The sequence below is a fragment of the Podarcis melisellensis genome (genome assembly GCF_964234715.1).
Source record: "Podarcis melisellensis genome assembly, chromosome: 2".
Lineage (NCBI taxonomy): Eukaryota > Metazoa > Chordata > Lepidosauria > Squamata > Lacertidae > Podarcis > Podarcis melisellensis.
Window position 1 is genome coordinate 23,448,536 of NC_138529.1, and position 15,013 is coordinate 23,463,548.

Here is a 15,013-nt window from a genome sequence, read left to right on the forward strand (position 1 = left end):
GCAGTCTTAAATGCCTGTAAGGAATGGGAAGGGATCCCAAACCAGAGACACAAACACACACACACCATGGCGGTGCCAGGGATTCCACTTTGGGAAAGCATGGGTTCAGAGAAGGGCAGAAAGAAGCATAGGCAGCATAAAACATTTCCTCTACAATGATGAGAGAAAAAGCCCACAGACACTGCTTCCCGGAGTCCTCGAGTGAACTCAACATGTAAAGCTGGAAGTCAGGAAAGCGACCCCTGGGAATACTGGCCTTCTTTCTTGTGGCACAGCCCGCTTCCTCCCCTTGGCAGGCACCACATCACGATATTCGGAAAGGGCAGCCCCTCGGAAAGGGCAAGTGACAAAAGGCCGGGCTCTCATTCAAGTGAATAAGCCCACATCTGGAATGAACGTCCCACTTCAAACTGTGTCATGTGTGTGTGTGTCACAGGATAGAAAGATCTATCGCAGAAAATAATTTCCCAGCAGACAGATCTAACTAACTGGGGTGTCTGGGAGTAGTGCTTCAGGCTGGCTATTCTTAGGAGTCTCTCTTCCTCCCCACAGAGAGCAGATAAACAACCATTTGACTTTCAGAAGACATCTGAAAGCAGCCCTGTTCAGGGAAGTTTCTAAAGGTTGATGCTTTCTTGTGTTTTTAATATTTTGTGGAGAGCCTCCCAGAGTGGCTGGGGCAACCCAGTGAGATGGGTGGCCTATAAATAAAATGGTTGTCGTCATTATTATTGTTATTAAAGAGTTCATCTTGCAGTCAATGGTACAGGCCACGTGCAATTTAACACCTCAGTGAGAACAAGGCCCAAATGACATTATGTACTGCTTGTTCCATCACAGAGATTTTGAAGTGCTCTAAAAACTTTGGGAATAACAAAGGAAAGATCAGGAGACATGAGTAGGCTTACCACCAGCTCTTCATTTCAAAGAACAATACTCCTTTTTTTAAATGAATTTTATGTGAAGTCTAATATTATCTATTCATATTATCTATTAAAACAGCTCAATGCCAAAATAGGATTCTATGTGGTAACGAAAACACTGAGAATCACTGGGTCCAAGAAGCCCCTTATTAAGCCTGCTGCAGCCACTGTTGACATATCACAGCAAAGAGACAATCTGTAAGCAGGTACATACAAGAAACGCCAGGAACCTCCTTTGATGGCCTTTTCAGAGTTATTAAAAAGGCTGAAGGCATCCCAAAGAGATGGTGTGTACAACTCTTGGACAGGAAATAGGACCATGTGTGTTTTTCAGACAAACACCGGTGCCAGGCTATGCTGCCTTGGCAAGACCCCAAGAGCAGCAAAGCCTCTGCTTGGCACAGCTATTGTCTGACATCATGACCGACAGCTCGGGCAGCATCTCCTAACAGCGATATTTATCTGGCCCTTGTCATCCACCAGCCACCCGATTCTCTTCAAAAATAGAAAGAAAAAGAATGCAAGGCAGAAAAGAAATGGCGAAGGAGGAAATCACAAATTCCAACTGTCTTGAAGAGGGACTGGGAACCCGGGGCCTTTCAGACTCCAACTCCCATCATGCCCCAGGCTGCATGGCCAATGATCAGGAGTGATGGAAGCTGTGGTCCGAAAACATCTGGAGGGCCAAAGGTTAACCCGCCCTGATTTTGAGTTTCGTCAGAGTGGGGAATGGAGGCATCATTGAGCAGCCGAGCTGCTACCTGACATTTATACTGACTCAAGAGTTGCCATGTTTTCCCCAGAGAAATAGCAAGCAGAAGGGTAACAGCTGAATCAGACATATATTTATGATTTATTATGGGTGGGATTCATCTAACCAGCCCTGTCAGAGGGAGGCCTGCGCAAGGACTTCCACTTGTATAATGGAGCTTTCTCACCCCACCCCCAATCTCTTCCCGCTGAAACTGCCTCAGACGAAGCCCCAGAACAGTACACAGAGAAGGAGAGGCATTCTCCTTACGTCTCGTAAACTAGAATACGTGTGCAGATTAAACAACTGGAAGAACACAACGCTGAATTTCACCCTGTTTACCTGCAGCATTTTACACCAAGTTATCTCAAAGCAGCATTAAATGCAAAAAGAGAAATGAGAAACATTAAAACCAAACAGAGGAACAAGAGTACAGTGGTACCTCAGGTTAAGTACTTAATTCGTTCCAGAGGTCTGTTCTTAACCTGAAACTGTTCTTAACCTGAGGTACCACTTTAGCTAATGGGGCCTCCCGCTGCTGCCACACTACCGGAGCACGATTTCTGTTCTCATCCTGAAGCAAAGTTCTTAACCCGAGGTACTATTTCTGGGTTAGCGGAGTCCGTAACCTGAAGCGTCTGTAACCTGAAGCGTCTGTAACCCGAGATACCACTGTAAAAGTAGAACCTGAAACACTTGTCCATAAATATGGATGAAAAAATACAAATCCACCTCCCCCCACACACACTAAAACGGGGAGCACACACAAAAAAGCTCAAAACTCACCTAATTACTCTCCCAAAAAAGTTTTTGCCTGGCACTTAAAAGCAGACAATGCCAGGTGTGTCTCCTGGGGGACAGTGTTTTACAAGTGGGCAGCCACCGTGCAAAAGGCCTGGTCTCAAACCGCCACCCTCCACTTGCAGGGGCACATGGAGAAGAGCCTCCGATGGCAAATGCAGGGTCTGGGTTGGTTCACGTAGAAAGAGACAGGTATTGGGGTCCTGAGCCATGATAGGCTTCCTAGGTTCCAAACCAGCACTTTAAATTTACAGTGGTACCTCTGGTTGCGAACGGGATCCGTTCTGGAGGCCTGTTCACAACATGAAAAGCCCGCAACCTGAAGCACCGTATCTGCGCAGGTGTGCCACGTGATTTGGTGTTACTGCGCATGCGCGAAGTGCAATTTAGCGCTACTGCGCATGCGTGAGAAGCGAAACCCAGAAGTAACCCTTTCCGGTACTTCCGGGTCGCCGCGGGAAGCAACCTGAAAAAATGTAACATGAAGCAAACGTAACATGAGGTATGACTGTATCCCAGAAACTAACTGGTAGCCAGTGCAGCTGTGCCGAAATTGGTGCTATATGCAACAGTGTAGTGTGAGAATTCTGCATGGGTTGCATTTTCCAAACAAGTTTTCAAGGGCAGCCCCACATACAACACACTGCAGTAATCCAATCTAGAGGTTTCCAGGGAGTAGATAACACTGGGTTCGCTATCCCTCTCCAGCTATACTACTGCAGCAGCTTAAGGAGCCATGGATGCATCTGTCGGTATATATGACTAAGATCATGAAGAACAATTCCAACACCAAACAAGGAACATCTGAGATAAGTGCCACATTTGCAAGGCTTGCATTTAAAGGGAGCTGGATGCGCCACATCACAAAGAAACTGACTTATGTAGCATGCAAGCCAGACAACTGCCAGGGAAAATCTTGAAAAGGAAGTCTCTGGGCTTGTGGTCTGTAGAAAGAACATTCAGCAGAGCCTATTTCCTGAAGCCCTTTGGAGATGACTGAGGATCGAGAGAATTCCAAAGTTAAACAAACTCAGTCAGCAGCGCTGTGAGTCAGCAGGCCCAGCTAGAGGTTTTGTTCGGGACAGACGAGCAGGAAAACAAGCTGTGAAGGGCCTGGGAAAGTGCTCAGGTCTACAGAGTTGACTTCGTGAAGGCACTAAGTGCAAGGCTGCAAAAAAGAAAGCTGAATGGCTGCCCTCTTTATTATTCCTAGGATGTCCTAAGAACTAGTTTCCACAAGAGGCACAAACAAAATACTTCAGACTTTCCTTGCAAAATATTTCAAAGGTGCAGAATAAGTACAGGAGAGACGAGTTCATTTGAGCATCCTTCTCCCAAACCAGGGCTAAGCCAGATGTTCTGTTCTAGAGAGGGAGCATCAACTGCATGTGCAGCCCTAAAGAGGCCAGGAGCTTGCACCCCAAACGCTAAAGAAAGAATGCCCCCCCCAACCTGCTCATCTCCTCCACCTGGCCAGGCCATAAGCACCTGAAAGGCCAACAAACCCCGAACATGAATTCTGTATTTGTGCATCCCTAACCTACGTAAATTAACTTGAAAGTTTGAGGGTCATAGTCAGTTGCCTCCCTCTGCCTATTCTGGTGTCATCTCTGCACACTAGCAGAGTGTGGGGGGTGGCGGGATTTTGCACCAGGCAAAACAAGCCCAGTTTAAGACAAAGGACCTGCTGTACATGAGATCTCAGAGGAGGGGCTGTACTTTGTGTAGACAAAAGCGGGGGGATTAATAGAACACAGGAACATAGGAAACTGCCTTGTATCATGTCACACAGTATTGTCTATACGGACTGGCAGAAGCTTTCTGGGGTTTCAGACAGGAACTTTTCCCCAGTCCTATCTGGAGATGCTGAGGATTGAACCCAGAAATTCCTGCATGCAAAGCAGATATACTACCACTGAACCATGGTCCTTCCTCACTAAAGACACTGTCTTAAAACTACTCTGGGGGGCTTTCCAAATGGATCTGTTTAGTCCAGCACTGCACCATTTCTCCACTAAAAAAAAAAGAGACCACAATTCTTTACCTTCCTGGAACAGAGCTTCAGGTCTATTGGCAAACCTACCCTCGCCAATGTTTATAAATGTCACAGTGGTCCTGTCCCCATGTGTGAGTGGTAAGGATGTACTTGGACAAATACAGAATGTTCTCCCCTCTATAAGCTGCAGCCAAACATGTAACAGCAGGATATCAGAAGATACTGATTGCAATTCTGCCCCCAAAGTCTGGGAGATACAGGCTTCAGGACTGAACCCAGTTGGCCTAGGAGCAGCAAACTGGAAAAGGGCATTAGTGGGAGGCTTGAAAGCAAAATATTTGTCATATGGAGCCTTGTACAGAACCAGAAAGAGTAGCTACACCGCCAGAGGGTGCTCTTATAAGGTGCGCAGTTAGAGGAAACTAAAGAAGTCCTAACAACAAGGCATGGAGATTCTTCCAGGTGGTCATTATTTAGGGGTGGAATTCAATCACATCTCCACAGATTCAGGCTGCACCATGTAAGCTGATTTAGAGCTCTGGCAAAAACAAACACGCTTCCCCCAAAATATCGGACTTTTTCTGAAAAGGGAAGTGATGAGAAAATGCGCTGATAAGACTGCGGTAACACTTGCTTGACGCAACCTTGGCTAATCTCTCTGCAAACAAATCAGGCTGAATGCTCATTAAGCAGGCCATCCGTACTCCAAAAAACAGACCCACTGGAAGAGCCTTCTTTGCAAGAGCAGAGTTGGCTTGCTAGTGTGTCAGCAGGGCACAAGCAGAACAGAATCAAACACTCAACTTTACCACCATTAAAGTTACTCACAGGAAGAGATGGGAAACTTACAATTTATCATTTTTTTGCTCCAGAGCAAAGACAACAAATGTGAACCTCCACGTATCTCAAAACCTCCAGCTTGGCTCTCAAAAAAACAAGTTAGAGGTCCTGTAAACAAATTTCCTCATTGTCTTTCTAAAACTCATATAGAGGTCTGGTTTGCAAGAAACACAAAGTCAAACCAAGGACTGGCATGAACAAGCCAACGTGTGGGCTCCTGGAGAAACCGCAGCCACTTTGCTATTTATGCCCCGATCCTTTTGATGCTGTGCTATGCTGAGCAAAAGTGCGGTTATGCTTAGTGTGTAATCAAAACCCAGGCTTGTGGTTTAGCTTTCTCCAAACAAACCATAAACTAGAACCAAGGTTTGTCCTGCGGTTTACAGCTTGTGATTTGTCTAGAGGGAGTCAAGTAATGAAATAATAAATAATAAAATTATTATTAAATTATTGTTAAAATTATTTAACCACAAGGCTAGGTTTGGAAGAGATCCTAAAGCAAACCACAGCTTAGGTTAGTGCAGCAACAGAACACCAGGGTGTAGCAAAGCAGCCATGATCTCGTCTCTGGGAGCCCACGCTTTTGCTCTTTCAATTCTTCCACCCATGTGAATTAACTTCACCACTCTTCCATATCTATATAACGCTTAAAAAAACCCCACCACAATGCCAGCCCATGGGTTTAATGTCACAACGCTATCAGTGATAAAAGGAATAGAGTTGTCTCCCTGTCTGCAGAGCCTTTCCACAGCAACTAATACAGAGGCCTTTGGGAGTAAGGCCTATAGATTTTAGTTAGAGACTTCAGTAAAAGAAAAAAAGCAATGAAAACAAACATGATCATGCTGGAGCCTCTTTGGCAAAGCATAATTAACTTCTTTCAATAATTTTGAACCTTAAATGAACTGCTGTCTTGTTTCAAAGCCCCAGGCCAGTGGATGTTTATGCCTTTGGGAGCTGTAGTGGAGGATTTTAAAAATATAATCACATCCAAAGCTTTCAATGGGTTTAATCTCCATGAGAGGCCATCTGTTAAGAGCCAGAATAAGGTCAATCTGGAGTCCAAGAGTGACTTCCCAAGGAACCAACCAGGCATTTATTGGCTACATGTGAACTGCATCATTGGTTGCTTCCTAAGGACCTGTTCACAGCAACATCAGTTATTCATTGAACGTTCATTCCCCTTTGATGGTAGGGAAGTTATACGACACTCCATCAAGAAACTGTTATCCCACAATTCCCCATCATCTCCAGAAGTCCAATCTGTCTGGAGACACAGGCTTGCTGTGCAAAAGCACCAAATCAAAATTCATTATGCAACCTGAATTTGCCAGTTTGCAACTGAATCCCACCCTAAAATAGTGGGGAAACCCACTGAGTCAAGGCTGAAAGCATTGGGGAAGGCACCACTTTATCTAGCTCGTCTCAGATGCCCAACAAAATGACCTTGTCTGGCTGTCCTTGCAGGGCCCTAAAAAACACACCATCTTCATGCTGGGCTACCCAGAATGTGATCTTCCTCTACTAATGTTGCCCAACGGGGAAGCACACTCCCTCCTCACGTGTTTCTTCAGTAGGACCTCAAATCCCCTCTCAGCCATGATGTTCCCCTGAGTGACCTTGGACCCATCTCTATACCTCAGCTTAACCAACTTCAGTGCTTTATAACTTGTTCATAAATGATGTGGAGTTTAGGGGTGAGCAGTGAGTTGGTCAACTTTGCTGATGACACATTTAGGGGAGCAAAAACAACAACAAAAAGGAACAGCAAAGAGCTCAAAAATGATTCCTCCAAGCTGGGGAAATGGACATTAAAATGGAAGATGGTGTTCATAGGAAGCAAATGCAAATGGATCTATTCTGGGACACAAAATCCCAACCTCACCTGCACACTGATGGGGTAAGAGTTGGCAGGGACAGCCTAGGAAAGGAGTCTCCGGGTTTGGTTTGATCTAGCAGGGCTGTTCTTACTTTTTAACTTCATTCTGAGGGGGGCAGAAGAGAACCACCTATTCTCCATGGAATTCTTTTGGGGCGGGGAGAGGAAAGATACAAAAAAAAAAAAGTTTACTGGCACTTGATGCAGGGGCATAACCCATCTTCTATTCTATTCTCATGAGAGTCTTCTTTTGTTCTTTAAGTGTGCTGTGTACATGGAAGGTGTCAAACAGATTGTCATTCGCTGGGATCAAGTGCCAAACTTGCCCGAGAGCTGCTTCCTGCCAAAAGCAAAGCAGATGAGCAGGAACAAAAAGGCACGGTGGCAGGTCGAGGGGAGGAGACGGTGCTGTTGCCATTTCCTCTCCCTTTGCGGCTTTTTGTCAAAGTCAGCTGCAGCTCAAATTGTGGTCAGTCCTCTCCAGAAATGTTCCAGCTAAGGCTGCTGCTTAAAGCGATGAAGCAAAAGGGCAGATTTCCTAACTCTAAGGCTTTGCAGCAATTTGAGGGCTGCAAAGCCTTGGAAGGCCCAGGAGCTTGTTGATGACTACAACCATCGCAACAGAATACAGAATGGCCAGCAGTGATTGTGATAGCCGTCAGTTACACTGCCGCGATCTCCTGCAAAACTCAGCTTCCCGTGGTCTGGTTCACACACACAGCCAGGTAGCTGAAAATACAGTGTACATGCTGGAAAAGCAGGTAAACATCACCCACCCAACCACCATAGGTGTGAGACAATACGCAGTGTGGCACTACACACAGTGTCCAATTCATACAGGACTTCACAAACGGTGAAGTGAAACAGCACAAATTAGGAATGTACCATATGGCTGTACAGTGGTACCTCGGGTTACAGACGCTTCAGGTTACAGACGCTTCAGGTTACAGACTCCGCTAAACCAGAAAAAGTGCTTCAGGTTAAGAACTTTGCTTCAGGATGAGAACAGAAATCGTGCTCCGGCGGCGCAGTGGCAGCAGGAGGCCCCATTAGCTAAAGTGGTACCTCAGGTTAAGAACAGTTTCAGGTTGAGAACGGACCTCAAGAACGAATTAAGTTCTTAACCTGAGGTACCACTGTATATGCACTGTGCAGGCATTACACATTGCCTCAGGGGAGGGGGCTTTTCTGAATGGAGTCTCACGTAGTCTATGGCTAGGCAAGTGTGTGAACCAGCATTAGGTCCCCCAAATTAAGTATTCAAAGTTTCTTGCTCTGTTACCCAGTGCAAAGAGAGTGAGGAAAGGGTATGGGGAAACACGCCGAGTGAGGAATGCATAATGAAATCTCAGCAACTACACAGGAATTGGTGGCATTAAGAGGAACCAACAGCAAGACTTCCACTGGTTAGAAGTTAGTTTCAATGTCCCCAAGAGCTCTTTGCTTCCACCCTTATCAGATGATGGGAAAGACATCTGCCCGAGACCACAGGGCTGCCAGTCAGAGTAGACAATATTGGTCTTGTGGGACAATTAGCCTGACCTAGTATCAGGCAATTTCTTCTCTACCTCTGGTTACTTTTCCCTTGCTCCAACAGTCCTCTGTTTTCGCAGGTCTTCTCCATAGCTCCCCCCCCCCCTTGCTAAACACACAATTCAAGTTCTTTGAAAAGTTTCATATTGAAAGTGGAACAAGATACTCCAAGGTAAGCAAAGGCATGCCATGCAAATTGTTTTCCATTTATTCCAATTGCAGTAGCTGGATTTTCTTCACAGGAAATTAACATATGGGGGGGATTGGATTTTATTTTTTGGCACAGTGTATGTACAACCTCTGCCACTTCTTTTTAACAGTCACATGCCTCTATAACAAGACGCCCAAGTAGATGAGTAAGAAAAATCCCATTAACCTCATCCACCAGAGGTACTTCACTCTTCTTACCATTGCGTGGACTAAACCAAACTAAAAATTTGTTTGCTTAAACCCATTCCAGCTCCCTTTCCTGATGTTTTTAGATCAATGTAAATCTAACTAATGCCTCCAACTGAGAACCGAACACTGTCAAGATATTCCTTTCCCAAGGTCAACCAAGCAGTCTGATGCACAGCAACTCTGTAAACTCTGTAAACAAGAGTCTCCTTCAGATGCTGCAACAAAATCACAGCCCAGGTCTGGACTACAACTCCAGCACCGACGGGAACTGCAGGCACCAGTCTGGACCCAGGGCTGTTTTAGTCCAAGTGAGCATTCACTTACAACCTTCCGACATAATCCCTAAGGAGTGAAGGAACTGTCACTCTCCATTTGGCTGCTTGAAGAAGGGCATATTCACTTGAAAGGATAATTTCACGATTGCCCAGAAATGTGTACTTGGTTTTTTTATTAACCCTGCAACCATCACAGCACAAGGAAAACCACAGGTCCTTTTGCCCCAATTTAAACTGGTTATCCGTTACCACTGCTGAATGAAGCAACAAAGCTACCCCCAAGAAGCAGAGAGCCACAAAAGCACTTTCCTTAGGGTGTTAGAAAGGTGAGAGAAAGCCTTTCCATTGAATGAATGCACCCTATGGGGCTTTTTGACACAGCATAGCAGTGGCATAGGGATATTCGCAATGAGCTTCCAGGCTCTCCGCGCTAAGTCCACCCCCATTTCTTACACAGAAAGCCAGGCTTATTCCCTTACCTGTTGTGTTTGGAGGGGTGTCCAAGATCGTTTTCAGAAGCTTCATGTCCTTAATGTTATGGATATAAATAGATTCCTCCAAGCAAACAATTAGTCTCTGCAAATACAAAAAAAAGCACAAGTTGTTGCTTAGGAATAAGATAAGCCTCAAAACATTCCATCAGCACATGCCAGTTGCACTGGGAAGGTTCACAGACTGGCTCGGACTATCTACTTGGGAGAAAAGGCATCAGGTGTTCACAACAAACAGAAAGAGATATGATCTCTGCTGAACTTGGTTTGGTCAAGAAAAATTATCTTAATCACTAAGATAAACTACTGTTTGCACTATAGGAAGATATAGAAGTGAAGTGGTAGTTAAGTGAAGCTTAAAACAGATTACATTTCACCTCTTTTTTCAAATCTTCCAGCACTAAAACAGTAGCATATTCCAGAAGTTAAGGTACAACTCTCTATTACATCTGCCTGAATAGCCCTCTACCTGGAATAAATACCATTCCCCTAAAAGCATATCCACTCAAAAAGGTAGAATTAGAAATAACTTCAGTAAGGGTACCAGAGCTTATTTAAACGTTACATTTTTAGTGTGTGTCTTACAAGCTGAAAGATAGCATTTGGTATTTCAAAACATGAGCTTGAGATAACCCAGATACAGCACCTAGCATTTATCCATGATGATGATGATGATTCAGGCTGCAATCCTATGCTCACTTACCGGAGAGTAAGTCAATGGGGCTTTCTTCTGTAGAGACACAAAGTGCTTTAACTGTCATATTCTTCCAGGTGTCAAGACAATGTGCACAGCATTAACTGGCTGGAAAGTTATGCTCCCGTCTGACTGGCTGGAAAGTTATGCTCCCATCCACACCTCTTGCAGCGGTGACCACCAACACTAAGTTTGAAATCCTACACTTACTTGGGGATTCAATGGCAGCTACATCTGATGGGCCATGCATAAGATTGCAGCACACAGCCACTGAACTGGAGAGAAGAAGCCAATGATAACATATTCCCAAAGTGCAAACAAAAAGGTCTTGCTTCTTTGAGGAAACAGCCTTGGACCTTGGAAACAGCAGCAAGACCTCATCTCTGACAAGTTGCTCCTGTATCTGGCATCAACCAAGATTAAAGATGGAGTCTAGACTGTTGTTGGCCAATCAGCTTTTGCCAATGAAAACTGTGCCTGTGCTCTGAAGGGGTTATTTATGTAGCAGGTATTTTAAAAACAGGGGGAAATTGAGCACCCAAAATAATGCCAGTGTATGACCAGAAGCTCCGGGGCCTCAGGCCCTGAAAGAGTGATCTTTCTAATAAGAACTTAATCACAGGTGCTGATCATTTATCTGAAACCAGGATTTTAGAGTTAAAAACTTAACTTGATTTCTTTCTTTTTTTAACTTGAGGAATAGCCTTTGCTACTTGAAGCCAAGGCTTCTCTGATTTTTGAGAATATAGAATCTGCTCTGCTCTTTCTAGCTATAGAATCCCAAGCATAGCATTGCCAAGTGGTCACACTGAGTCATTTTGGTAATGCCTTCCAGACAGAAAATCCCTGGCATTTCCATGCACCTCATACTTAATGCTAGGAAAACCGAAAAGTTTGCATCATGCCTATAGTTGAAGATATTCCCTGGCAACCATAAGATGAGCCCTGCAGGCCCATCTGGTCCAGCACTCTGTTCTCACAGTGACCAACCAAATACTCATGGAAAGCTCGCAAACGGAAGCTGAGCACAACTGCTATTTAGAGGCGCATACTGTTACTGACCATGGAAGCTGAAAACCTGGTGGCGACTTTCATGAACTGTGGCGTACATGGTAGCCGAGCTTCTAGCATTGAGTTTTTAAACCACTCCTAAGTGTTTTGAAGAAATTTGACTCCTGACTTTCCCTTTCAGCTTCCTCTGCACCAACTCCTTCATTTTTGGAAAGTTTCCTCTTCTGCAGTCCAACGTGACATCTTTAATGATAGCTGCCAGCTTTGAATTTTCTAACTTAGAATTATAATTACATAGCTTTCACAACTGTCTATAAAAGCAAAGTCCTCAACTACCTGTTTTGTCTTTTAAAGCCTGCTGTTAACTCCTGAAAACAAATCTTTATCTTACATTCATTTCCTCTTCAGGATGAGCACTTTAACCTTTCTTTTTGTCTCTGCCATGAACCCTTCACACACCTGCTGCAATTGCAGTGTACCTATCTTTAAAGGGGGCGGGGGCTGAGCAAATATGTACACACAAGTGTACATAGCACAGAGTGTGCAGTGACTACCGGAGGGCTGTGAACAGCACAAAGAGTTCAAAACAAATCTCCTGTGTTGACACCCAGCCCAGGATCTATTTTACTGGTGACACAACACCACTGATGTGGAAGGAGGCCCTGATCCCCGGTGCTCTTACACCTGCAAGCTAATTAACAGGTTCAAGTAAGGCTCTGATTCAAATTCACAAGAAACCAGCCATTACTTCAGAACTGTGACCTGCACATACATATGCATGTTTAAGTAAGGATGTTTGCTTTGGACAATAGGAATCAACGGAGTGGAGTACCTTTCCCGTTAGGAAATGCTAATAAATTTGAGGCTTATCAATTTAGGGCCGACAGGGTGGGTGAGAAGACAACCGAGGGAGCAAGGCATAATATTCATAAAATTCAATGTAGCATGGAGGGAGTGAATAGAGACATTTTCCTCTTACAGTCACAGAGTGAGCATCTTTGGCAGGAGATTCAGACAGAAGGAAGTACATGCAACATATTATTAACCGATTTGGTGATGGCTACAAGCTAGATTTAGAAAGGATAAAGCTCATTGAAGCTGGATCCATCAATAGCATGATTGATAAATGGAACCTCCATGTTCAAAGTATACCTGAGGTTACCAGATGTTCAGGACAAACCAGGAAAGACCACCATCTTTATGCCCTGCTTGCGAACTTCCTAGAGGCTTCTGGTTAGCCATGTTTGAAACACTGGTTTTAAGTAGGCCTTCAGTCCCTTACAGCAAGACAGTTCCTTGATGTTCTACAGCACAACCACCACTGAATGCAATGTCAGCACATACGGGTATAAGCTGAATCACTCTGCACTTCTAGCCAGGGCAATAGAGAAGCCTCAGAGACACTTTGTCAAAAGCCAGGAGCTACACTGCTGACTTCCAGTGGCCAAGATGCAACCCAACAAGGATTAGTAGCAGAACCTCTGCTCCAAAGGAATCTGCTATATTCACATTTCAGGGGTGGGGAGTGGTTAGTTCTTCCCACCAGTTGAAACCTCTCACCACTTGGAAACCAAAGCATAGTTTTGCCAACATGTGCAACTAATAACTGTGCTGGAACCCAGCAGCTCCATTGAAAACGATTCTTCCATTTTCAAAACTAAGGTTTTCCACTAAGGAGTCCAATCAAGAAAAATAACAGCACATGCACAGAGAAACAAACTTTGCTCTTATGAAGGTTTTGTAAAGTAAGAACCAGAGCCAGGCTGGGCTAAGGCAGTTCCTGCTTCCTAAATCATGAAATGATGCTGCAATGTACAGAAGATGGGTAGACTGCAAATGGCAAGGGATGATTAGGCTTGGAGTCCAGCAATGTTCCCCGACCCTGAGCTAAAAGGAGTACTTGGGGGCGGGGGCAGAGATGGATAACTGCTTGCAATCCAAGGGGAATAGTTCTTCTGAAATGATTGTAGCAAGACTAAGACACAAACAGTATGAACAAGAAAATTCAGATCGCACATCTTTATGACTTGAGAGTGAGCAAAGTCCCTACCCTCTTACCTGCCGATTGAGCCGGACAGAGAGGATATTGCTAGAGTAACTGTAGTTACAGATTTCGGTCCCTTTCTTGAAATGGTAGACGTTCATCTGTCGAGGCTTTGTGCGACTCACCACCACCACCAGGCTGCTAGAGAAGAGGCGCTCTACGATGTAAACATCCGGGATTTCATCTGTGGGGTGAAATGAAAAGAGATGAAAAAGCTCTTGCTAAGGGTAGGAGAATCATATATGCAAAAGGGCAAAATGCTGAATCATCAACTGTTTTCCAAAGATTAGCCTTCGCTCTCGGAACTTCGCATAGGTCATGTTCAGGGAATAGGGAAGTCAGAGGCAAATGGCTCATCTCCAGAAGGAATTTACAATCAGCCTCTTTTACAGTATCTGTATGATGCTAACTTGAGAAGCCAGTTCTCCTACTATGAGAGGGGTGTGTGGTATAATAAGCTCTTATAGTACTTTTTTCCCTTCCTCCTAGCTTAGGGGACATGCACCCCAACGAAAAGGGGAAAGGTGAATTGCCCAAGGCAAGCTGATAAAACAAGACAACCTCCCTGGAGATAGAAGGCTCTGTCGAGTGGGAGGAAACAAAATGGGTTTCCAGACGGAAGGGACAAGATGTACATAATCTCATCCCTTACCTATTTGACAGCCACAGTTGGAAGGGATGACCCGTCCTTCCTGAAGGCTGAAACTAGAGAAAAGGGGGAAATTTCTAGGCCAGTGGACACAGTATTAGATTATAAAGTTCTCTTCCTGGCCCCAGTCCCAAAGTCAACCTGCACCCAAACTATCTTTGCTAACAACTACTTAGTCGCATGAGCCAAACAAGCAGGGTGTTTTTTTTTTACAATCTTACACAGACTGTGTGAGTTCAAATGTCTGCTTCCCAGCTAATGCAACAGAAATGTTGCGGGACACCATAAAAGAATTTCAGAATGCAAAAAGTACAACTTCACACAACTTGTAGCCTCTTTGTTCAGGCTTTGGGGGAAGGGGGAGGTACTCTGAATTGGATTTTTATTGTTGCTGCTCTATTTGTGTGAAATTTATGTTGTCCTTTTACAATCTTCTTTTTACTTTATTTTTTTGTATTGTATTAAGGCCTGGGTGGCCTTAAAAGGAGATTTAGATATTTCTGTAGATCTCCCTGCCTGCCCTTCAATAACAATAGGCTGCTTTGGACATAGTGCTAAACCATGGTTTAGCATTACAAAAATGAATTGCAGTGAGCCTCCGGTGCATGCGCTTCCTTCTCCTTCTCCACCAAGGCCACAACCCTTCCGTTTTAGATTAACTGCAGCTTGCTACATGGTCCAAACCTACACATGAACACATTAACCTTAACTATTGTTAATGGAAACA

The 15,013-nt window shown here is 44.5% G+C and overlaps 1 protein-coding gene across 3 annotated transcripts in view; it reads right to left on the reverse strand.

Moving 5' to 3' along the window:
• The window catches only part of WIPI1 (WD repeat domain, phosphoinositide interacting 1), a 48,950-nt gene that overhangs the window by 19,251 nt on the left and 14,686 nt on the right, over positions 1 to 15,013 (reverse strand). For all 3 annotated transcript variants that reach the window (XR_014165353.1, XM_081899794.1, XM_081899793.1), the window contains 2 exons: positions 13,652 to 13,821; positions 9,877 to 9,973 (listed from right to left, as the gene is read on the reverse strand). Coding sequence is in view for 2 of the 3 variants with exons in the window: in XM_081899793.1 (XP_081755919.1) it covers positions 9,877 to 9,973; positions 13,652 to 13,821 (267 nt within the window). In the remaining variant the exon portion in view is untranslated. The remainder of the gene's footprint in view (positions 1 to 9,876; positions 9,974 to 13,651; positions 13,822 to 15,013) is intronic.